Source organism: Petaurus breviceps, unplaced genomic scaffold, assembly GCF_028583685.1.
Source record: "Petaurus breviceps papuanus isolate PSGF00001 unplaced genomic scaffold, PetGlider_PUasm1.0 90515, whole genome shotgun sequence".
NCBI classification, from domain to species: Eukaryota; Metazoa; Chordata; class Mammalia; order Diprotodontia; family Petauridae; genus Petaurus; species Petaurus breviceps.
The window spans coordinates 4498220-4525273 of NW_027187269.1; the positions used below are offsets into that span (position 1 = coordinate 4498220).

At 37.2% G+C, this 27054-nt stretch overlaps 1 protein-coding gene across 5 annotated transcripts in view; it reads left to right on the top strand.

Moving 5' to 3' along the window:
• ARHGAP6 (Rho GTPase activating protein 6) overlaps positions 1–27054 on the top strand; it is a 703646-nt gene that overhangs the window by 569548 nt on the left and 107044 nt on the right. For 4 of the 5 annotated variants that reach the window (XM_069063000.1, XM_069063001.1, XM_069063002.1 and 1 more), the window contains exon 2: positions 9831–9990. In XM_069063000.1, coding sequence (XP_068919101.1) covers positions 9831–9990 — 160 coding nt within the window. Of the gene's footprint in view, positions 1–2800; positions 3091–9830; positions 9991–27054 lie in introns of those variants that run through there. The other variant, XM_069063003.1, reaches the window with a different exon arrangement.

The window sequence follows — 27054 nt, forward strand, 5'->3', positions numbered from 1 at the left end:
CCTTCCTCTCTCTCTCTCTCTCTCTCTCTCTCTCTTTCTCTCTCTCTCTCTCTCTCTCTCTCTCTCTCTCTCTCTCTCTCTCTCTCTCTCTCTCTCTCTCTCTCTGTGTCTCTCTCTCTCTGTGTCTCTCTCTCTCTCTCTCTGTCTCTCTGTCTCTCTCTCTCTCTCTCTCTCTCTCTCTCTCTCTCTCTCTCTCTCTCTCTCTCTCTCTCTCTCTCTCTCTCTCTCTCTCTCTCTCTCTCTCTCTCTCTCCCTCTCTCTCTCTCTCTCTCTCTCTCTCTCTCTCTCTCTCTCTCTCTCTCTCTCTCTCTCTCTCTCTCTCTCTCTCTCTCTCCCTCCATGATGCTGATCCCAAAAGTTCTTCTGCCTCTCTCTCTGCTTAGGCCTTCTCTCAATCCACGGCACCAGCCCTCCCACTTCAGTCCTCTTTTCACATCAACAAGTCCATCTGCCAAGTGGGATTCACAAGCCCTGGGTTTCAACACTCCACCCGAAAACCAAGCCAATATAGGGGGATCTTTAAATTCTATTACTATTACACATGACCAGGGTCACACAACTAGTAAGTGTCTGAAACCAGCTTCGAACTCAGGGAAGATGAGTCTTCTAGGCACAGCATTCTGTCCACTGAGACATCTAGCTGTCTCAATAGCAATAGGGAAGATTAGAAGGGGGAAAGATTTTAGATGAAAGATAATGTGTTCAGTTTTGGACATCTTGTTTTGTTATGCCTGCAGAATATCCTGTTATAGACGTCAAAAAGGTAGTTAGTAATAGTACTGTGACTCAGAAAAGTTTAGGGCTGAGTATGGAAATCTAGGAATCATCTGCATAGAAATGATAGTTAAACCTTTGGGAGCTGAAAAGATCACCAAGAGTGGAGGGAAAGAAGAAAAGTCCCCAGGATAGAGTTTGGAGTACACCCACAGTCAGTGGGGTGTAATGTGTATGAAGAACCAATAAAGAAGACTAAGAAATGGTCAAACAGGTAGGAGGATAACAAGAAGAGAGCAGTGCCACAAAAATCTGAAGAGGAGAAAGTATATGGAAGGAGATGATAGTGTCAGCTCCAAAATGATAGGAATTGAGAAAAACATTATACTTGACAGTTAAGACACCATTAGTGACTTTGTAGAAAAATGTCATTTGGATGTTTAGGTCATATGTCAAATTACAGAGGGATTAGAAGACAGTGAGACATAAGAAGTAGAGGTAAGGAAACCCAGAGGTGTTAAAGAATTTTGTGGCTGTTCAATTATATCCAGCCCTTCATGATCCCAGTTGGAGTTTTCTTTGCAACAATGCTAGAGTGGTTTGCCTTTTCTTTATCGAGTGGATCTATTTTGTCAGGCAATCAGAGGTTAAGTGAGCTGCCCAGGGCTACACAGCTAGGAAGTATCCAAGGCTAGATTTTAATTTGGATCTTCCTGACTCCAGACCCAGTGCTCTATGCACCGTACCACCAGCTACCTCTATGTAATTTACCTAGGGTCTCAAAATATTAAAGGTTTGCAGCAGGATTCAAATGTAGGTCTTCCTGAATCCAAACACAGGACTACATACCATACTCATACCACTTGATTTCATTTAGTTTTGCCTTCTGTTCCTAAAGAGCAATGCATATACTTGACATAGATTTTCATGTCTCATAAATATTGCACATTTTCAAACAAATTTCCATTTATAATTTTGCTGCCTCCCCAAATGCCATTCCTTTCCCTTCATAAAACTTGTAGTTAATATTTGCTATGGAACATTGGTTAGATAGACAAGGGAAAAAAACTATTTATCCATGTCATATTTTCCTTAGAAGGATAGATGTGTGTATATATGTGTGTGTGTTTCCCTTAATAGGCACATGAATGAGTAAATTGTTAGATTTTATATTTATCCCTGTTTTCTTCACCAGTTGATGTGGGGGAAGAAACTCATTAGAAAATGAAGGGTAAAGTGGAGACAAATTGTTTTTAAAGTCCACTATTGGACTTTAGTAGAAACTTGCAGAGTAGAAAAAATATATTAAAGCAAGTAACTTCAATAAAAGGTTGATTGTTTCCATTCCTCCCCCTGCCCTGAAAAATTGGTTTGGGATTGGTAGATGGAGACCAAGCAAATATATTTCCCTTGTGGTGAAAATCATTGTACTCAAAAAACAGGGTGTTTTCAGCAGCCTTACAACTTAAATACTTCCTCACAAAGAAATTTGGGTCAGAAAAAAATGTAGATGTAGATGACCTAAAATTGAAATGCACAACATGACAAAATATTATGAGCTAAACCTTCCTAAGCAGGACCTTCTGAATTTCCTCACAGCAGAATGGGATGCTGAACATATAAATAAAGTCTCGGGTGGTAAAGGCATCTTCATATTTCATCACTCTTCTCCCTGAAATAGCCCTCTGGCAAATTCCCTAGAATAGGCCATAGAAATAACAGGCTCTAAAAGTGCCCATCTGTTTGTACCAAACTAACTTTCTAGGGGTAAGTAGATTGAATAAACTTTTATTACTGTAGCAAACTGGACTTTTATATTTGTTGTTCTTTATTTCTGAGTCATTCATGTTGGACAAGAAATTTTAAGGTATGTGTGGCCAAAAAGGACAACTCAACCAAGAGTCCTTTTCATATTGAGCACAGATGCTCCCGATCATCTGAAGGCTCCCTTGGTGCTTGGAGAACCATAGATGTCAGAGCTGGAAGGTACTAGTTTATCCCTTTCATTTTCCAAACAAGAGAACTGAATCCTAGAGAGGCAAAGGCAACAAATCAGTGGAAGAAAGTGGGACCAGAAGCCAAGTCCCTCACTCACAGTCCAGACATTGTTTTTGACAATGGTTCACAAATGGCACGATGACATGATGCCTTTTGCTCCAAACAGATCAGTTCCTTTTCTTATAGCTACAGATTTGGCTGATCTCTTTGCAGCAGCTGTTTCCCAGCCTTCCACAGTTATGGTATGTTGCATGAGGTTGGGCTTCTGTGAATTCCTGAAGTATTTCTTCTTGTTTTTCCTGCTTGCAATTACTCCTCATTAATTCGGAGTAAAACAGCTGCCTGGGGAGGCTGCATTTTTCACATAGTTGTTCAGGGGTAAGTATCATTTCTTTGCTAGTAGCCTGGTTACATTCTAGGACATGGTTATCAGGGATCTTGTCTTTACACTTTATGTTAATGAGGGCTGGTATAAGACACTGTTAGAAAATAATTTAGAAGCTTGATATGGTGAGTGACAAGACTAGGTTACACAGCGAGGTAAGAAGTTAGAAGGGATTGGGGCAGTGGAAACTTTTAGTTTGGTATAACCAAGCTACATTGGTGCTGTCTTTAGATATTCTGGGGTGCTAGGTGGCTCAGTGAAAAGAGCTCTGGACTTGGAATCAGGAAGACTCATAATCTTGAGTTCAAATGCCATGTGACCCTGGGCAAGTCACTTAACCCTGTTTGCCTTAGTTCTTCATCTGTAAAATGATTTGAAGAAGGAAATAGAAATCTTCTCCAGTATCTTTGCCAAGAAAAATCCCCAAAAAGGGATCATGAAGAGTCAGATATGAAATAATGACAACATATTAGGTAGCCTGCCTTCCTAATTCAATTCTTTCCTTGAATTTAGTTAAAGTGTATTTCTAAGGAAAAGTGCATTCTCTTGGTGCAGGCTGGTGCATAATTTTGGTTTCCTTTTTGCTTATTATCAGTGTGTGAATTTAAAAAAAAATTCTCAGGGGGCAGCTAGTACAGTGAATAGAGCATTGGCCCTGGAGTCAAGAGGACCTGAGTTCAAATATGGCTTCAGACACTTGACACTAGCCATGTGACTTTGGGCAAGTCACTTAACCTCAATTGCCCTCCAAAAAGCAAAAAAAAACAAAAACAAACCAACAGTTGCTCAGATGCATAGCCTTCCCTGGGATTGGAAAAACCTGGGTTCTAGCTCTGACATTCATTGGCTTTGAAAATCACTTAAGCTAGCAGTGCTTTAGGTCTAAGTCTATAAGCCGCAGAGGACTTGCAGATTGGTAGATGAAATTTCCTCACAGGTAATTTCCAGCGTCCATGAAATCATAGATGAAGGAGGGTGAAAAGAGGTGGAATCAGTCCATAGTATTTTGTTGAATCTGCAAAGCATTATCTAAATGCACCACTTATAATTTTTTGTATATCTGAGGCCTAAGTAGTTATCCACATATACAAATCCTTGTATGATTCTCTTTATCCATGATTTTTAATAATGCTTGCATCCTATTGAATTGATAGTTTCCAACTATATGAAAATGAATTCTTACATTGCTATAGGAGTCTTGTCAAATACAAAACAATGCTTGACAGATTCTGTGTGATAGAGAGGAAAGGGGGAAAGAACTTTGAACTTGGAAGTAAAACTTGGGCTTGGGTAACAGTATTACCACTTACTAATCTTTTGATTTATTATAAGTCATTTAACCTTTCTTTACCTCATCTGTAAAATGGGGATAATAATACACTACTTACTCATGGTGTTGTTATCAAGATAAAATGAGATAATGCATCTAAAGGGCTATGTAACCATAAAATGCTATTTAACTGTAAGTTATAAATGGTTATATAGAAAAGACTGAATAAAATTGGCCTATTACATGTCTCTGCTTAATTCAATAGGGAATGAGTCAGACAAAACCATTTATTAAGACCTTATCTATTGTATGATCTTAGAGTTGATCTGAGATGTGGGTGAGCTTCTCAGGGTGGCTAAATTTGTTTATAATTGCAAGTTTCCCTTTCAGTCAATGGGTATCAGAAGATAACTGAACTAGAATTGTCTTTTCACTTGATTTAGATATGCTAGAAGGAACCTTAATGCTAAAATTGTAATTAGTAGACATTTACTAAATGTGTATTCTTTGCCAGGCACTCTGGTTGGCATTAGGGGTATAAATACAAAGAATGAAATAATCCCTAATTACAAGGAGCTCACATAATTCTAACTTGAAAACAACAAGGGCTTACCTGTGGGTGTGTATGTATATGCGTATGCATATGTATATATACATACATGTAAATGTAGGCATATGTGAAATATGTAATATATATTTATACATTAATATGGAATTTTAATTTAATGTTATATTTATATACTAATATATAAAGGTTTATATAATATATGTTATGTATATAGGTACATGCTGTATTATGTATACATATATGCATATACATAAGCATATTATATGTGTATATACAGAATAAATTTAAATTAATACAAAGTAAATTAAATCATTTGAAAAGAGGATACTAGACATTGAGAGGATTGGGAAAGGCTCCATGTATGAAGTGCTGCTTTAACTATGTCTCTAAAAAAGAATAGGATTCTATGATACAGAACTGAGGTGGGGAGAGGTGTATTCCAATCACCAGAGACAGCAATGCAAAGACATAGATGTGTGATAGTAATGGCAATTAAAGATTCCCCTGTATTGGCTTGGTTTTCAAATTGATTGTATTAAAACCCAGAGCTTGTTAATCCCACCTGTGGGATGGACTTTTTGATGTGAAAAGAAAGTCCTGACTGGGAGGAGCTGGTGACGTAGATTTGGAGAGACAAGAGAGAGGCGGAAGTTTTTTTTGGGAGCAGCTCCTCGTGGAGAGGGAGAGACTAAGAGATTGCTGGTGGCCGCTTTGAATTGCCCTGGACTTTTGAGACCTGCCCCCTGAGCTGCCAAGGACTGAGGAGATATGGCTGTTTTGCTGGTACTTTGTCTGTCTGTTTTGATGTTATTTTGCCAGATTTGTCCACTGGTGAAAGACTGTCCTGTTGAAGAAGTCCTGGAACCTGGCATTTGGTTAAGAAGGCCTGAGACTGTCCTGCAGACAGAGAGTGAATACTGTCCACTGGTGAGGGACAGTACTGAGAGTGAATACTGTCCACTGGTGAGGGACAGTACTGTTGTTGCAGGGGTCTGGAGACTGTCCGGCAGACAGAATGAATACTGTCCACTGGTGAAGGACAGTGCTGTTGTTGCAGGGGTCTGGGAGCCTTTCTGTTGGTTCAGAAGCCCTGAAGAAGGATTTTCTTGTTGTATGTTTACAGAAATCCTGGGAGAGGGCTTTGCTAATGTGTTCAGGGGTTCTAGGACTGTTCTACAGACAGAGGATAAATTCATGAAGGGACTGGCAATGTATCTTATGGCCTTGCTAAGCCTTGTCTCTCCAGGAACTAAGATTGCTGAGAACTTGCCTCGTGTCAAGATGAAGAAAAGACCTCCATTTGGGTATTAAGTGCTGTGTTTAAACTTGATGTAACTCTGGGGTAGATTCAATTGTGATCCAGGGGTGGGGAACTTTTGACCTTTTTGTGTTCTATGGTTGAGCAAATGAATGTATTTTACTTATGTTTGGAAACTAATCTCCATTTGAGAAGAGGGGCTTTGTGGTGGACTTAATTAAGGTATAGCCTAGGGGTGGAGAAGTATTTGGAACAGAGACTTTGTAATTGATTGAATGATTGGAAAGTCCTGGGGTGGGGTAGGCCTTGGAGATGATTTAATCACACTTAGTAAATGCTGTATTTTGAATGATGTCATGTTTCGATCTTCTCTGTTCTTGGTTTGTTACTGAATAAAATAGAGAGCACCAATGCTGGTATTTTGAACCTGGGAAGTTGCCTTTCCTTGGTATTACATTACAAGATGAGAGCTGAAGTTCCATGTTGAGGATCATAGGCTGGATTCATTTGAGAGGGCAGAGTATGGGAGGGAGAGTACTGTGCAGTGAGACTGGAGTTTGTTTGGTACAAAGCTGTGTAGGGCTGTAAAAGTTATAGAGATGGGTTTACATTTTGTCCAACGGGTATGCCATTTATCCACTTGTGGTGGAAGGGAGTAGGGGGTGTCACATTTGCACTTAAGGAAAATCACTTTGGCAGCAATATGGAGGATAAACTGAAATTGAGAGATATTTAAGGCAGGGAGAACAACTGGGAAGCTGTTGCTGTAATTTAAACAAAAAGTGAAGAGGACCTGAACTAAAGTGAGGGTTATATGAGTAGAAAGAAGCAGTATGGTGGGAGAGACAGTGTGGAGGTAGAAATTAGGAGATGATAACTGATAAAATGAATGGAGGGAGGAAAACTGCCAAGGGAAGAATGACTGAGATTATAAATCTGAAAGACTAGAAGAATCATGGCAATTTCAACAGAAATAGAATATGGAGGAGGAGTGGATTTGGGGTAAAAGATATATAGTTATGTTTTGGATATATCAAGTTTAGAGCATCCAGATTTAAATGTCCAAGAAGCTTTTTGGTGATATAGGCTTGAAACTGAAGACATTAAAACTAGTTATGTAAATGTACAGGAGTCATCTACAAAGAAATGCAAATTAGGTCCATGGGAGCTGATAAGTTCATTGCAAAGGAGAGACAGACAGACAGACAGAGAGACAGAGACAGACAGAGTGAGAGAGAGATAGAGCCCTAGGAGAACAGTCAAAACTGGTGGCATGGCTGTCAGACTGTAGGAGGACAACCAGAAAAGGGTATTGTTATGAAATTCCAGAGAGAAGAGAATATTTGGGAAAAGAGGTTAGTCCAGAGTGACACATGCAGTGGAGAGGTCAAGGAATATGGGAACTGAGAAAAGATAATCAGATTTGTTCATTAAGAGATCACTGATAGCTTTAGAGAGCAGTTTCACTGGGGCCATAAAACTGGAAGCCAGACAAGAAAAGTGAAGGCAATGAATATAGGCAGCAATTTCTAAGTTTGGTGGAGAAAGAAGGGGTGGTGACTTGAAGGGATAGAGAGGCAAAGGAAAAGTTTTTGTTTGGTTGGTTTTGTTTAAGCATAGGGGACTACTGAGCTTAGGTAGTAGGAAAGGAGATAGGGATAGGTTGAAAATATGAAAGCAGAGAGAAAGGACTCATATGGAGGAGCTGGTTTTGACACAGAGAAGGATCACTTCGTTATGAGATACTGGAAGAAAGGAGGGATTAGGAGATGGTGTCAAGGGTTTTTAGATGAAAAGGAAGCTTATTAAAAATGGGTTCAGGGGCGGCCAGGTGGCTCAGCGAGTAAGAGCACCGGCTCCAGTGTTGGGATGACCTGGAGATCAAATCCCGGGCTCAGACGCTCAGCACCACACCCAGAAATAACTGACCATGTAATCTTGAGCAAGTTACTTAACCTCAATTGCTTAAAAAAAAATGGGTTCAATATTCTCAAAATAGTAGCTGAGTGAATGAGGGGACATGTTTGGCACTTCCATGAATTAAGAAAGAGGTACCTATGTAGCTCTGTCCCCTCTCTGATTACAGATCTCCCTAAGAATGCCTAGTTCCTGAAGCTATCTCATCCATTATTGCTGGGTGAACTCTTGATAGTTCCTGGGAAGTCTACCCAGGTGAATGATGGCTGATAATCCACAGCATGTAGGGTTTCCTCTTCAGTAGGGAAAGCTATATTAAGGAAAGTGAGGATTAGTTCTTGTTGCAGATTTCCTTCTTTGGCATGAAAGTGAATGGCAGCCTGGCGTATTGGAAAAAACACTCAGCTGGCAGTGAAAAGACCTGGATTTACATCTGGCCTTTATTACTAATTACATGCCTTAGGCAGCATTTCTTTGAACTTCAGTTTCCTCATTCTGTAAAATGAGAGGGATTGGACTAGATGCTCTCATGTCTGTGATTCTATACTTAGAGATGCTATGTGGGTGAGAACACATCTATTTTCAGGTACACATAAAAATATTTGCTTTGACTACCACTGCAGGGACTACTTTGGCATTGAATTCACATGGACAAATTTCTACTTAAAATCGAGTAGTAAATGACAGAAATGTGCAGTAACCGGGGATACAAAAAGAAGCAAAAGAAAGTGTGAAAAACTTCATTTTGTGCAACAGTAGGAAAGATTTAGTGCAACAGTAGTGAAGCAGCCTAGAACCAAGGTTTTTTGTTCCTTAGCCCCAGTAAATGGTTCATTTCATTTGCAGCTGTCATCTGTAAATACAATGCTCCATGACTATGGAGTATTAGACACGATGAAACATTTTAGTGTGTGTTATCTTATAAACAGAGCATGTCCTAGTCACCTGACTCTACAACACATACAATCAGGGTGACTTTTATGTCATTAATAATAGCTAGCATTTATATAGAGCTTTAAGGTTTGCAAAGGACTATACATATTATTACACATTGTCTACATAAATTACATATTATCTATCACATATAATTACATATTATCTCATATGATCTTTAGATCAACCTTTTGAGGTAGGTGCTATTATTATCCCTATTTTACAGATTGAGGAAACTGATACAAAGAATGACTGACTTGCCCAAGATTACAAAATTACTATCTGGGGTTGGATTTGAACTCAAGTCCTTTCTGACTACACAATTCCTAGGCTCTATTCACCTTGCCACCTAACTGCTTCCTGTTGCATGTGCCAAATTATCTCCTTCATCTCACTATGTTAAGATTTGAATTGTGAAGTTACGGACAGACAGTGACATATATTTATTAACACTTTTTCTTAATGAATTCTAATAAACTCATAGTATATTAGACAGTATTACACAGCTTTTCCAGTACTATCATGGGTCATATGTGAGTTGACTTCTTCAATTAATACAAAATTATCACACTAAAAGAAGAGTAAAATAAAATTCTTTGAGATGAAGACTAACTGAAAATAAAGATGAGTTGTATTCTACTTTGCTTAAAGTTAACTCCAAGGGAAAAAAAATTTTTTTAAACTCTGTCATGTTTTTCTTCCTGATAAAAAAAAAAAAGAGAGACAAATATGTTTGTTAAAGTAGCTGAACCATGTAACACTTCATATTTTTCTACTTGATCTACAGGGTGATTTTACTTGGAACAGCATGTCAGGGCGCAGTGTTCGGCTGAAGTCAGTTCCCATACAAAGCCTCTCAGAGCTGGAGCGTGCCCGACTGCAGGAAGTGGCTTTTTATCAGCTTCAGCAGGACTGCGACCTCAGCTGTCAGATTACCATTCCCAAAGGTAAGGGCTCTGTCCGCCATTTCATTGCGGAATGTTGAAAGTTAAACATCTGCTTTGGCAAACCGCAGAGCACATATTTATTTCAAACCTCCTATTAACACAGGAAGAAAAGTACAGTGTCTCAGTCATTGGCTGACATTAGGTTATATTTTGAAATTTGTGTTTGGGCAGAACAACTTGCATGTGAGCTAATATGCTTATTTAAAAGAAAAGGTCAATTTATGCAGAGTTCAAGAGAAAAGTACTGTCTAACACTACATCTACATGACATCAAGAAAACTGGTTGGAAAGCGAAGAATTCAGTCAAACCTGTTATTCAACATTATATAGACCAAAGGAAAAGCTAGGTCACTTAAACTGAATTCAACTCATTCTTACATGCTCCCATACTCACATATGGCAAATTGGTCTCTATACTATCGCAAAGAGCTGAAAGTTTAGAGTAGACACAGATAATGGGTTTCTACTGATTATGTTTAATATTATTTTTTGCAGTTATGAAGTATTTGCCTTAATGGCTTTCAAACTTCTATATCTAAGCTCAAATACTTATTAATATTCCTAAAAGGGGATGTGTCATTTGCACTGCATCACCATGTACTTAACAAGTTGATTTGTGACTGAAATGGTAATCATGGACCTTATACAACCACATAAATCAGCCATGAAAATAAGTTTCAGATTATGTGTGAAATTTCAAAGAAACATAAAGAAAATTCAGATAAAATGTACTACTTAAAGTTAGGGGAGGCACTTAAAGAAATTTATAATCAGCTTCCCCTTTGTTTTCCTTGGAAATCTCCTTGTGAAAAAATTATGAATCAAACCCCAAAGGTGTTTATATTTATTTAAAGGGTCTTTCCCTGGATAGACATACGTAGATGTATGTATGTATATATACATATTTATATATAAATACACACTATATTTGATATTTATATAAATATGAACATATAGATAGATATACATATACACAAATACTTTAAACCATATCTGTCCTGAGTCTAATGGAGTGTAGAGTGTTTAAGGAGGACTAATACCTGTGCTGTGAGCCCTTTTCTGGGCTTCTCATCCCTGTGGCTCCAAGAAGCTATACCATGCGCAGCAGACACACCCTAGTAAAACCACAGATGCACTAAACCAGGTTGAGGATAACCAATAAATAGGCTTCAAATCTATTGGTGAATTAAGAGGATGTCTACCCCCAACATGTGTGTGTAGACTTCCCCCAGCAGAAACAATTTGTTTTGATGGCAGTTGAATCAGGTTCTGTGGAAAGCTTAGAGCTTAGTCAGACACTGAGAACACCAAAAGTCAAGAAGACTGGTGTCTTGCCACTGAAATTCAATGACTCTGGAAGAGAGAGTGAGGCTAAAGACTTTGTAAAACTCTGCCTCATATAAATCCAGTTCACACACAAGATAAGATATCACACTGTGATGCCACTGGTCATCTTCAAAAACAACAGATAAATAATTCCCGCAAGCATACCACATACTTTCTCAATAGATAGATCAATAGATTGATAGATCACTGATATATACTCACACATAAACATACATAAATAAATGTGTGTATATATAAAATATATGTATTTATCTATACACACATATATGCATATATTCTCTTAGAGTTTATACATATATGCATGTATATCTATATATATATGTATATATGTACACGCACATATATATGTCTGTGTGTACAGAAAGATAAGTATCTAATATGATATATTTGAAAGAGTTCTTAGAGTTAGGATAGACTTGATTTCACATTATGGCTCTGTAGCAGCAAGTGCCCTAGCATACCCAGGATGGCTGCTGGCACAGGTTCTTTGATCTACTTTTCTAAAGGAAAGCAACTCAAAAAGGGTTAACAATCTTACTTTAATCAAACATATATCATTTACCTAGTTCAGGGGGAAAGTCAGCACCCTGAAATTCAGAGAATACAAACAAATTACGAGCAGACAAAAAAAAACAAAACCAGACAGAGAAAATAACACAATTCAGCAGACCAACAGATAGGGCTTCTAGTTGTCCGACCATTACATGCATACAGTTAGTCACCAGAGAGAGAAGCAACAACATCTGGGTTTTCAAAGCCAGAGGGCTCAATGACTGCACAGAGTCTCATCTGGTCATATCACACAACTCTTCCCATAAACGAGTCCCAAAGCAAAACCTCACCTCAGAGATATATGTAGCCTTCTCTGGGATCAAAAAACATCACAACCCTCGTGACCCACTTGATTATAAAGTAACAAAAGTTGTGCCTTCCTGAAAAATAAGCCTTCCACCACAGGCTCTTGTGACCACATTTAGCCTATTAGGGGGCAGAGTTTATTTTCAAATCGGGGAGGTCCTCAAATTCAAGTTAGGCTTATTAAGGGTCAGGGAAAAATCTTCAAATTCCTATTACTATTGCAAGCTCAGATGCTTACTAGTTGTGTGATCTAAGGCAAGTTATCTTCTCTGAGATATAGTTTCTTTATAAGTGAAATAGGATTAGTAATAATGTTTGCACTGCCTAGATGATTTTGAAGTAAGTACTTTGTAAACTTTAGAGAACTTTATAACTGAGTCTCTTCAGTTGGTGTTAAAGGTGCTGAAATGTTTTCTTCCTGGTTGCCCTATGACCTTAATGCCTTTTTTTTCTTAAAGGAAAAAAAACAACCTGAAATAGAAAACCTGAAGGCCATTTTGCCATATAAAAAGAGCTACCATCTATCTATATAGCACTCTTTTCAAAGCTTTTTACACCTCTTATCTCCTTTGATCCTCACAACAACCCTGGGAGATGTATGCTGTTATTATCCCCATTTTAGGGATGGGGAAAATGTAGTCAAAGGAAGTTAAATGACTTGCCAGGAGTCACACAGCTTGTAAATATGATTTAAATCAACGTTAGTCCTGATTCCAAGTCCACTGTGTTATTCATTGAATCATACTGCCTCTTCCCCACATTCGGTGGGCAACATCAAAGTAAGATTAAAGTCAATCTAACCTAACCAAAATCAATCAGCCTTCTAAGAACTACTCTAAAGAAGCTATATCCAACCAAAGTGGATTGAGAGTCACTTTACAAAACAGTAGCTGCTTTGGCTGTGACCCTTAATGTAGAGTTCCTCAAGATCTGGTTTCAGTTGCTTTTTGAGCTTGCCAAGATACTCTGGTTCTACTCTTTTCTATCCCCAAGTGAAGGAGTCCCCAGTTTCCAGTTTCTCCCAAACAGTGCTTCTGTATTGCAAGACTGTACCCATGAGAACCACTGACCACTCCCAACAGTGCAATCATAGATTTAGAATTGGGAGAACCTTAGAGATCATCTAAGGAACCCTCTCATTTCACAGATCGGAAAATGAGGCACAGAGAGGGGGCATGACTTAACATCATCTAAGGAACAGATGATAAGAGAATTTTGTTAAAGCAGCATCACATTGACAGAGAAGTCTATGGTCCTAGAGAGGGCATACAAACCTACACAAAAAAGAAGAGACTGTGTCACCTGAGGGGACTGTGTCATCATGCCAGACAATCATATATATCAGGATTTGCTGATAGGCAGAGCTATGGGCATCCCTAGCTTTTCAACACTTAGGACAGCTGCTGCCCTTCTGGTGGAGCTCTGTAGCTCTCCTGCCATCCAGGTGATCAGTGGAGTTGCAAAATTGGTAAGAAATCCATTGAACCGGATATATGCCTAGTGATGGTGCCAATATGGCATTAGTATCCAAGGTTTTAACAACATTCTTGGAGGAGTTCAGTGGAAGGTCATCGCAGAAGAAGCTAAGAGGTACAGGGAATGTAATTAGCATAAAATTAGTAACTGTCACTTGGTTCCCCTCCTTCCTTTGCCACACATCTTCATCTATTTTGTCATCTTGTTTTTTAGAGTTTCTCCTGCTAATATAACAACTCATCCTGCTTCTTCATGTCTCTCTAACTCAACCTACCCTTAGATCAAAATGTCATAACTCTAGTAAGAATTGACTATAATCTAATAAGAACTAGTTCATTTTGGAAATGAGAAAAAATAAGCAATATATGATATTATTGCACTGTACTTCCTCCCATACTTTTTTTGTTTTGCTTTGTTTTAAAGGTAGCGTTGACAAGGGTGTCAGAGGAATGAAAACTTTTGAGAATGGTTTTTTACCTGGTAATATATATAAGAATAATAGCATTTTTGGTTTTTTTTGCCTTTTGGAGAGCAGTTGGGGTTAAGTAACTTGCCCAAGGTTACACGTCTAGTTTTTTTGTGTGGGTGTTAAGTGTCTGAGGCCGGAACTGAATTCGGGTCCTCCTGACTGCCAGGCCGGTGCTTTTACTCACTGTGCCACCTAGTAGCCCCAATAATAGCATTTCTTACCTTGTATTTATATCTCACTTTATACTTTTCTCATGTTTTGCTTACATTCTTTTATAGAGGAATCAATAAAAGTTGTTGTTAATGATGCTATGATTGTGGTACAAATAAGGAAACTAAGTCACCTTTGTTGAGTTGTTTCAGTTTTGTCCAACTCTTTGTGACGCATTTTGAGGTTATCTTGGCAAAGATATTAGTGGTTTGCCGTTTCCTTCCCTCTCTCATTTTATAAATGAAGAAATGAGGCATATAGGGTTACTTGCCCAGGTCACATAGCTAGGTCAAATTTAAACTCAGGTCCTCATGATTCTAGGGCCAGTGATCTATCCAGTGTGCCACCTAACTGCCCCTAAACTAAGGCACAGAGATGCATTAAAATGTCCAAAGTTTGCTCAACTCTCACCATGAATTAGTCACAGAGCCAGAATTCAGTTTTCTCAGGGTTGTAAGCAATAGAGAATTACACACTGACAAGAGTTCTGGATTTGGAGTCAGGGAGACTTGAGTTTGAATTCTACTTTCTAGTTGCGTGACCTTAAGGAAGTCCCCTTAATTCTCTGAATCTCAGATTACTCATAATTTCCATGGGAATCAAACCCATCTATTTCACTTGAATATTAGATGCAAAGCAATTTTTAAAACTTCAGTTGTTATGTAAATAGCAGTCCTTGTTATTTTGGTAATTCTTGACAATTGAAATTTTGCTGACAAACAGAATTTGGGGCAGAAGACCTAATTACTTTAGAAAAATATTTGTATATAAGTGCAAGTCAGATAATATATTAGATTTGGTTACACAGATAACCTTTCCCCCTTTGCTTTTCTTCTGAAGTATTATGTTGCTAACTGATTTGAAGCCAATGGACTATTTTTTGTTCATCTGCTTCATTTTCAATATATCAACTAAAAACATGACTGATATAAACTACATGAGCCTTAAAAATTCTATGATAATTCACATTACTTATTACAAATATGATACTCACATCCTGTATTTGGTATTTCCAGTGAAACCTGTATTTCAAGTAAATTATGCCACTTGTGACAAAATTATAGTCTCTGTCATTTTCATACTCTTTCATTTTAATTTTGTCCAAAAAAAAACCCCCACCAATCAATGAATTACTGTTGAATTTCTAGAGGGATAAAAAATTGAAAGCATATGGGAGAAGAGACCAGACATGTACTCACCTAAGGGATAATTGGAGCTGTTATTAAAACCCTGTCATTATTATCTTCAAATATTATTGAGAAAACCCACAGAGTATCTGGCATTGTGTTAAATTCTCTAATTGTAACTTTGGGCTCCTGTGGCTCCTGTTTTGCTCCTATTCCTACCCCTTTTGGTAATTTTAAACTGGGCCATATCTACAGTGTGAAGAAGCCCTCCAGGAAAGTAAACATTGCCTCAAGTGCCCAGTAACTAAATGAAGTACAGTAATAGCAAACCTAATGAAGTTTAAACAGGTTTAATAAAAACTGGAATATACCCAATCCTACCATTTCTGGCCCCCTTTTTGTGATTGAAAATGGATTTAACTTTCATGTGTCTTTGTTGTTCAGGCTTTGGGTGTTTTGTTTTTGTTTTGTTTTGGGGAGAGGTTGGTGAGGGCGGTTGGAGACCCTCAGAGCTAATGGCTATAAGATGGCTATATAAGATGGCTATAAGAACTTTGAGGTTCTCAGACAGTGGTATTTGAGAGAAGAAAGTAGAATGAGTACTGTCATGCCAAAGAGTAAGAAAATAAAACTTTAAATGAGGGTTAGACTGTTCCAGACTATTACAGGTCAAGTTGGTTTTGGGGCTGTGGTCGTTTTTTTAATTAGTAGATTTCCAGAGAAGAAGTGAAAAAATGTAACCTTCCTTCTATTACAAAGGATAGCTTACTAGGCAGGAAAGGGGAGAGGGATATATTCAGAAATGAAAGTTATATAAAAATAAAGGTTTTCAGTATTTTTTTAAATCAGGAAGCCTTTTAGAATTCTGTTTACAAGTCAACTATAAATTCATTCCAAGGGCAGTGTGAAATACTATAGATAATGACGCTGTTGGGAATTTATGATGAGCTATGTATGGAATGTCACTCAAGTGTATGAAATGGATCCCTAAGGTCTGACATTTACTTATATACCTACTGCTCTGCCTTCTCTGCTACTGTGATATGGCCCTACCTTTTCAAGGCAGATGTAGTAACTGTTCCAAAACCTCTTATCCCATTCAAGACATTTCCACTTAAATATTCAAAATGGCATTGGTTTTCTAAGTATATCAAAAGACATTCTAGAGAGAGACTTGGATGTTTTGTATTTGTATTCAGGCACTGGTAATCGTAGATCAAACAAAACAGCCATGATGAAGCATGATGAAGAGAACCGGACCATAGTAATGCCTTGAGAATAACACACTTCTGTGTTTTCCCTCTGCCTGAGGAGGAACTAGTTACCAGGAAAACAGAAAGGTCAGAAACCAGTCAATTTATTTCCTCAGGATTAGGAAGTTGGTTACCCAGAACATATCAGGAACACAGGAATCCAAACAAAACCAAGTGGGAAGGTTAATGTTTACCTCCTTAGGACTAGACTGATTAAGATCTGAACCCAGTCAAAGCTAATTTTCAAGACTTTTCCTATTCCTACTCTTCCTTTGAGTCCTTAGTACTCTGCTATTCATTCCACCACTCAAAGTGAGAACCTGAAAAGATCTTAGCCTGCAAGGGCCAGGTCTCCCATTGCATCCTGGTCCATCTCCAGTCGTCCTGATGAATATCAGGTCACTGGATCCAGATGGCTCTGGAGGAGAAAGTGAGGCTGGTGACCTTGCACAGCTCTCCCTCACTCAAATCCAAGTCATCTGCAAGTCATGCCATCATTTCCCTGATGCCATGGTCTTCTTCGATAATGAAGAACAAACACAACACCCACTACAAGCCTGACTTACCTCTCAGTATCATATCATAGACTTTGTTTAACCCGCATATCCTACTTAAGACTGAGCTGTCAGATATCTCATTCCCCTTAAGACTCTGTATTCTATTTTCTAATAATTGTTTTTTTATCCTTTACTTAGTAGTATTTTATTTTTAAATACACATAAAGAAAATTTTCAATATTCATTTTTTGAAAGGTTTTGAGTTCCAAATTTTTCTCCCTTTCTGCTTTCCCTCCCCCCACCCCAGATGGCAAGCAATGTGATACAAGCTATACATATTCAATCATGTAAAACATATTTCCACATTAGTCATGTTGTGGAAGAAACGACAAAATGAAAATGTGCCTGTGCATAGACACACGTGCAAGCATACACACACACACAGTGAAAATTGTATGCTTTCATCAGCATTCAGACTCCATCAGTTCTTTTTCTAGATGTGGATAGCATTTTCCATCATGAGTCTTTTGGAATTGTCTTGAATTATTGCATTGCTGAGAAAAACTAAGTCAATCATAGTTGATCATTACATAATATTGTTGTTACTGTATACAATGTTCTGCTGGTTCTGCTCACTTTGTTCAGCATCAGCTCATGTAAGGCTTTCCAGGTTTTTCTGAAATCTACCTGCTCATCATTTCTTATAGAACAATAGTATTCTATTACCTTCATATACCACAACTTATTCAGCCATTCCTCAATTGATGGGTACCCCCTCAGTTTCCAATTCTTTGCCACCGCAAAAAGAGCTGCTATTAATATTTTTGTATGTGTATGTCCTCCTTTTTTTATGATCTCTTTGGGATACAGACGTAGTAGTGGTATTTCTGGATCAAAGGTTATGCACAGTTTTATAGTTTTTTGGGCTTAGTTCCAAATTGCTCGCCAGAATGGTTGGGTCAGTTCACAACTCTGCCAACAATGCATTTAATATCCCACTTTCCCCCCCCTCCAACATTTATCTTTTTCCTTTTCTGTCATATTAGCCAGTCTGATATGTATGAAGTATAATGGTTATCTTATGAATGGAGTCACTGTTAAATTATTTGAAACTTGCTTTATTCTTTACTTAATAGTAGTTCATGATTTAGTATATAAATATGTCATTTATAAAGCACTTGGTAAACATTAGTTCATTTGATTCTCACAAAAACTCTGTGAAGTAGAAAGAACAAGTATTATTTCCCCACTTTCCCAATGAGGAAACTAAGATCCAGAAAAGTTAACAACCAGATGTATCTCTTAATATATGAAAGGTCTATATTTATAGAGATGCTTGGTGATGACTATATAATCAAGTGGGCTAATTACCATACCTTTGCCCCAGGGCCCTAAAAGTGAGGCTCATTCCTTCAGCAGTAGAAATGACTGAGCTTAGCATCCATTTAACAAGAAAAAAAATATTTAAAATAAGAAGCAACCAGATGGCAGGAACTGTTAATGACACCTATGTGTGAACCACTGTTCTATTTTTTTCCTTCTAACCAGTCAGATTTATCTTAATGACTTCTGTTATTTTCACACCAGTTAGGTCTGTAATAGTACAAATGATAAATCCTTATGAAATGGTCATGTTATTCAGATATGCACTAGCTAAAGTTATAATTATTTTAAAATATGGTCATTGGTTCTAGCCCATTGGAAATATGTAGCATGACTTCAAATAATCTGTTCATTTCACAGGATCATTATTCACATTAATCAGTACCTAGATGTATAGACATGATTAGAAGGTCATTTTTGAGATGCTTGCCCTATGGACCAAAATAACTACTTACAGTTCTGAAATTGGGGCAGGGGAGTGGGGGAAGAGACATATAAATACATACAAAGGAGAATAAAAGTAACATTTTGAGGTGTTAGTCCAGTAAACATGAAAATTTTCAGTTCTATTTCTCTTCCTGCACTCTTTAAGTTATACCTTGCAGACACCTGTTCCTTCCAATTGATTAGGGTGGACTTGTGCCTGGCTCTTGCCTGGGATCTAGAAGGTAAAGGGAAACCTGGGTGGAAGACAACTGCAGAGAGCAACATCAAGAAATTCACTGAATCTTGAGAGATAAATGAGTCTTATAAACTTTAGACCCAGAAAAGGTCTTTAACATCAGTTCTAGACTTAAATTCTCATTTTGCAGATAAGGAAACTGAAGTCAAGAATAACTGTATTGCCTAAAATTTCACATGTAGCAAAGCAATAGATCTGTGACTAGAACTGAGGTTTCCTAACTGCATTGCTCTTTTGACTAATGTCCCCTGTGATGCATTCAAAGGTATTTGAATAATTCATCCCCTCCTTCCTTTCCAATCTTGTCTATACTTTACCTTCTATGTACTATACAATTCAGCAACACTTGCTGATTGGCAATTCTTCAAACAGGAGTCTTCATCTCCAATCTCCGTGTCTTTACATTGGTGATCCATGATAACCAAAAATGCATCCTTATCCCTGCTTCTTTATTTCTCTGGTCTCCTTTAAGATTTCATTCAAAACCCACCTTTTACAGGAGGATTTTCATGGTTTTCCCCAGCTACTAATGCCTTACCTTTTAGTTTACCTTTTCATCCACTTTGTGTGTCTCTGTTACATACACCTAGTTATTTATATGTTGACTCCCATTAGAATGCATACTTCTTGAGGGAAAGGACACATTTGCCCCTCTTTATATCCCCAGTGCCTAACATAGTGCTTGGCTGGCAGTGAATGTTTAGTAAATGTTTGTTGATTGATTGACTAAATAACTTAGTTGCTTGTTTGATGGGGATATGTCATAAATTTTTTCCAAAAATTATTCAGGTACCAGTTAATATAAGTACTTTGAGCAAAAATAATCAAGAGTTGACATGTATATAACATTTAAAATCTCTGTCTCTCCATTGTGTCATTTCAAATTGGAAGGAAAATTTTGCATTATACCTTCATCAGTATATCAGAACAGTAAAGGTGATAAAGTGTAGCATCTTTGTAAACAAGCATTAGAGCAAACTGGTTCTGTGAGAGAGATTTGATTTAGTTCCTTATATTTTTTCCAACATGAGCTTGTTTCCTTGCCTCAGTAAATTTCTTCTATTACAAATGAGCAAAGTGATTGTTTATATATTTTTGAAACAATATTGTGGAATGAAAAATAGTTGATGTTTTAAGAAAATGTGTACACATGGTATGATAAAATAGAACCCTGACTACTTAGAATTGCTCAATTATACCTCTTTTTTGTAATGCGGTCCCATGCCATAGTCTCATAGGTGACATAAAACCTAAGTAAACAGCTCCCTAAAATTAAGAAAACTATTCTTGGTAGTATAACAGTTCAATTTTCTTCAGAATGTGTTGTCTAAAATATTTCTTTAGAAAATAAGGAATAATTTGTAAGCAAATAGGTTGTTCTGGGTGTTTTGCTTCCCATCCCCAAATGAAAAAATATGGCATCTATCACTGCTATCATCATTACTGACAGTAGCAGTTCCCTGTCACCATCTTGCTTCATTATGGAAAAGATATACCAGCCTCACTGGGGAGTAGTAGTATCCTTATATGGAATATGTTTTTAGGGATAGTTGGTTTCAGATACCCAGAAAATCTAGGTACTAGAAGGAATGTAAAAAGCAAAAGTAACCAAATCAGGATTACTGATTCTGGGCCTGAGTTGATTGTTCTATGCCAGTATTAAGATTAGCCCTGAAAGTTTGAAGTTGAGTGTATATTTACCTTTTTAAAAGACAACTTTATTTAGCTTCATGTTATAGTACTCAGGAGAGCAGCAAGGTGGCACAGTGGATAGAGTGCTGGGTCTGGCATCAGGAAGACTCATCTTTCTGAGTTCAAATAGACATTTACTAGCGGTATGACCCTGGACAAGTTTCTTAACCCCATTTGCCTCAGTTTCCTCATTTGTAAAATGAGCTAGAGAAGGAAAAGGCAAACCACTGCAGTAATCTTGCCAAAGCAAAAACCACCAAATGGGGTCGCAAAGGGTTGAACATGACTGAAATGACTGAACAAATGAAATAGTACTCAGGAAGATGGTAGCAGGAGAAAGGCTCTCCTTCTCCTAAACTATATACCACTGTTTCCTAGATAATTGGAAGGATTAGAGAGTATCAGGGTAGAATTTTCTTTTCTCTGGGTTCCCTTCTGTCATCTAAGGAAAGGTGACATCTCATCTATCATATTGCAATAAACACAATAAGAGGTGACAGAAAAGGACCCATATGTGAAATTGTTTATCACTTTTATTTTAAAACATAATTCTGGTTTCTATTGCTATTTTTGATGTTTCTCTCTTCCCCTGATTCTCTCTGATACCCCCTTCTTCAGTTCACCTTTAAAACTCAAATCCCTTTGGATTCAAAAGGAGCCCACAATGGAATATAACTTTGAAAACCATACACTTTGTACCTTAATATTCACTAATGGTCTCCTCATCTCCTCAAGCAATATAGTTTTCTTTCCAAGATCCTGTCTCCATTGGTCAAATTTACACAATATTTATATATCTTCTTTGGATCAGCAATCATCATTGCATAAGATTTGGACACTTTTATGGAATGTTGCCTGTTCCTGGAGATCCTGGAATTCTCTGGCACATTCTACAGATTTCAGTAGTATAATAGTCCCACTATCAGAATCCTAGTGGGCCCCGGGCCCAATTGTAAACCATAAGCAATTATAAAGGACACGATCCAGCATTTAAAGTATGAATAAGAGCTGCTATTTTTGTATTTGACTCATCCTTCCTCATTAGTCAAATAAAAGGAAATCATTGTTTAAAGGGGGATTCTGTGCTCTGTGTGTGTCAGGTTGCCACCAGCTATCACAATGCCTTTAGGTATATGCAAATTGAATATTTAAAAATTTAAACTTATAGGGGGGGGGTCCTGTAAGGTGGAGAGCATCAATAAAACTTTTAAAATTGAAAGTTCTCAGATAATCTTTTTTTTTACTTAACATATTATAGGAATAAATATAATTGCTTCTATTATTTTCATGTCATGATTACAGCTAGGTGCTAATAGTACAAATAATGAATCCTATGAAGTGGTCATGGGTATTTGGATTTCATAATCATTTGTACCAATTATTGTTACTGATTCCCTTAAAATTTTTCAATATATTAAAGAAATGTTTTAGTATTTTTCTGTTTTTTGAGTCCTTCCTTAGTCTATCTAAAGCATTCCTGGAATTTTTAATCATGTATACATTTTTTTTTATTAACTGCCTTTTCAAAATGAGATATTTAACTATGGAATTCAAAAAGGAGAAAAGTTAGCCATCTGTTTATTTTTTTTTAACACAACACATACCAGTATTTAGTTTGTAATTAACAATTATCATTCATTAAATTAAGTGGCAGAAGACCTCAGCTCACTACAACGTAAATCTCATGCGTGACAATTCTTGTTTTCAAGATTGTTAACTGTTGACACTTCCCTCCACCCTTAATGACACTACTTGTATGTTGACACCTTTGAGTTCCCAATTAATCTTGCTTACTGCCTGAGGACTCTGAAAATTCAAATATAGATCTGCCTTCCTTTAATTTGGAGAACCAGTGGGAGCTATACACTTTTGTTTAGGTTTTTCATTAATCTAAAGCGGGAGTAATACAATCAGGAATTGAGGGAATAGGAGAGGATAGGCAGAGATGCAATGGACTTTTAGAATGATGCGTACATTTTCAGACATGCATGGTCAATGTATTGATTTGATTGACCTGAAAAGGTCCTGGAGAAAATGAAGCATATCTTCTCCCTCAGGGCAAAAATAGCAAACTACTAGGATAATCAGTCCACCCAGTGTGGTAGGCACAAAAGATAAAAACAGAAAGTAGTCCTTGCTCTAGAGGTGTTTTGAGTCTTGGGGGGAAAGACATGTACATATATAGGTTTATTCTACAAGGTGATTTCGGGAGGAGTCAAAAATTTATGTAGAAGATGGAGCCTAAGCTGAGCCTTGGGAGAAAGTGGGAATTGAGAGACTCAGTTTTCTCATCTATAAAAATAGAGACAAAGTGTTGTTATTCAATCATATCTGACTCTTTGTGACCCTATTTGGGGTTTTCTTGGTAAAGGTACTGGAATGATTTACCATTTCCCTCCCCAGATCATTTTATAAATGAGGAACTGAGATAACCAGTGACTTGCTCTAGGTCACACAGCTATAAGTATCTGAGGCCAGATCTGAATTCAGGAAGAGGAGTCCCCTTGACTTCAGGCCCAGCATTCTATCCAGCTGCCCAGAGATTTAAGATAGATAAGAGGAATCCAGTTTGAAAAGGATCTATGATTTCGTTTTTAAGAAAGCACTTTATAAAATCTATTCTTTAAAAACTGGACCTCTAATTTCCTTTGTAAAGAGGTGACATCTCCAAACTTTTGATCACCAGACCCCTCTTGGGGGGAAAACAAACTTTCAATATGTGTGACCTATAAAAGTTAAACATAATATGAATTAAATAAGGATGAGTTAGAAATGAAGTTATATTTGATACTAGAATCAACAGGGAGTCATTAGAGTTTACTGAATAGAGGGATGACATGGTTAGATGTGCGATTTTGCAAAATCATTTTTACTCCTACTATTAGTTAGTTTAGAGATTCTCATCCTAGGGTCCCATGAGATAGGTAGATAAATAATAGATGGATAGATAGATAGATAGATAGATAGATAGATAGATAGATAGATAGATAGATAGATAGATAGATAAACTATATCAATATGGCATATTTCCTTTGTAAACCTATCTTATTTTGTGGATTTAAATGCATTATTCTGAGAAAGGCTCCATAGTCTTCACAACATTGCCAGAGGGTCCTTGATGCAGAATAGTTTAAGGACCCTGGTTTAGGTGATAACTCCTGGCTCAGAAGCATAGAAAGTTAGAAGCTTGCATAGGAAGGGAGAGGGCAGATTGAGGGAGTATTGAAGGTTAAGGGACTGGTCTTAGAGACAAGCCTCACTGATTAGTTGATCACATAGTTGATAAAGACAGCTCCTGGCAAGGAAGCTCTCTCTACCAATGTGGTTCTGTACGTTCTCTGCAACTTATTAGCGAGAGATGCTTGGGGCACTGAAAGGTTCAGTATCATGTCCAGGTTCAGTATCATGTCCAGGGTCACATGATAGATGGTTTCATCTATTAGAGGTGGTGCTCAAACTCAGCTCTGTATCCACCATGCCACAACAACTGCTACACAGCTTCTGCACTTTATAAATATCAGAGCACTATATTTATGTAACTTGTTGCTATTATGTCCAAGATGGAAAGGTTTCAAGGATAGAACTATTGACAGATAGATTGTCTATCATAACAGGAATAACCTAGGCAAACTGAGCACCAAGTCTTGATTTTATTTTCTGTAGCAATTAATGAAGATTGTCTAGTATTTAACTATTTCTTTTTATTTGTTCTATATACATACACACACTCACATATACATGATATGTATGCATATCTATCCACATATTATTCTATGTATATATAAATAATGTTTATAAATATTAATTTATATATAACTTATCTATAATATAATTTATCTAGATATAAAATATATAATTTATAATATATGTAATATATAACTGATAATATATGCAATGTGATTTATAAATATACAGTATGTATATACATATACATATATGTGGACATACACACATACAGGACAAATGTTCTGTGTCTATAAGTATTATTGTTTCCCTTATTGAAACGCAAACTGCTTACAAGTAGGGATTGTTTCATTCATTCTATTTGTATCCTCAGAACTTATCACAAACCTAGAATATAGTGAGAGGCAGTTAGATGACTCTGTGGTTAGAGTGATGGGCCTGGAGTCAGGAAGACCTGAGTTTAAATCTAGCCTCAGATACTTGCTAGCTATGTGACTCCAAGCAAGTTACTTAAGCTCCATTTGCTTTAATCTGCTGGAAAAGGAAATAGTAAACCACTCCAGTGTTTTTGTCAAGAAAACCCTATGGATAGTATTGGCGTGCCATGATCCTCAGGGTCACTAAGAGTCAGACACAACTGAACAACTGAGCAACAAGAACAGAATATAGTGTGTCCTGGAGAAAGAAATGGCAAAACACTCCAGTATCTTTGCCAGGAAAACCCCATGGACACTATTGGCATGCCATGATCTGTAGGGTCACCAAGAGTCAAACATGACTGAACAATAACAACAATAGCAAAAGATAGTGCATGCTTAATAAATACTAGTTAGTTTGTTGACTGATACCAAGACACAGAGTAGGTATGGGAAATCTGGAGCCTCAAGGTCGCATGGGGCCCTCTAGGTCCTCAAGTGCGGCCCTTTGACTGAATCCAAACTTCACAGAACAAATCCCTTTAATAAAAGAAATATGTTCTGTAAAACTTGGACTCAGTCAAAAGGCCACACCCAAGGACCTAGAAGGCCTCCAGGTCAAAGGTTCTCCACCCCTGACCCAGAGTAATGAATGAAACATATTAATGAAAAAGTATGTATTAAATACTTATGACATACAAAGCATTACATACATAAAACATTGCAATTTTTGCTGGTGAAAAAATTCCCATGTCAGTGTAATGACAGAATTTTTTTTTTTCAAATAAAAGAGATGTGATTTGTTTGTATTAAAAGCAAAGCAAATGAATCTCAAGAGATGATCACAAGACAGAAAATACTAAAGAGTTAGGCCACTATGAATACAGATAAAAATAAAAGTTTTGCCTACATGTGAGGGAGAGGAACAATACAATGTACTCATAGATAAATAGATGCAAAGTGATTTGAGAAGAGAACACCAACAATGGAGAACACATGAAAAAGCTTCCCAGAGAATGTTGTGCTTGAATAAGAGTCTTAGAATGTTCTTCCCAAATACCATAATTATAAACATGTCCTTTTTCCCTTAAGCAATTTGTTTCCTTATTGTTTAGCCCAATGTTTTGCACATAGTATGTGATTAATATTTATCTAAATGAATTAAATTCTATTGCCCAAGGTCAAACAGAAACACAAGAACTAGCAGCTCCTACATTAAAGGATAGGAGGGCTTGAAATATGATATTCTGGAGGTCAAAGAAGCTTGGATTAAAACCAAGAATCACCTACCCAGAAAAACTGAGTATAATGCTTCAGGGGAAAATAAGGTCATTCAAGGGTATAGAGGACTTTCAAGTATTCTTGATAAAAAAAAGTCATAGCTGAACAGAAAATTTGACTTTCAAATGTAAGAAACAAGAGAAGCATGAAAAGGTAAATAGGAAAGAGAAATCATAAGGAAATTATTAAACTTGAACTATTTACATTCCTACATGGAAAAATGATCATTGTAAATCATGAGACTTTTGTTCAGTATGAGGAAAGTTCAAGGGAATATATATGTATATTTATGTGTGTGTATAGGTATACATACATATGTGTGTATAGGAGGGTGTATGTGTGTATAAATACATATATGAGGGTTTGTATATGTGTGTACATGTATACATAGAGGACACAGAATTAGTTGAATATGAAGGAATGATATCTAAAACAATAAAATTAAGAGGTGAGAGAGAAATATATTGGGAGAGGAAGAAAGGGAGAGATAGAATAGGGTAAATTATCTCATATAAAAGAGGCAAGAGAAAACTGTTACAATGGAGGGGAAGAGCAGGAAGGTGAAAGGAAATGGGTCAACCTTGCTCTCATTGAATTTGGCTTAAGAAGGGAATAACATACACGCTTTATTGGGTATCTTACCCCACAGGAAAGTGGGGGGGAAGCAGATAAGAAGGGAGATTAAAAAA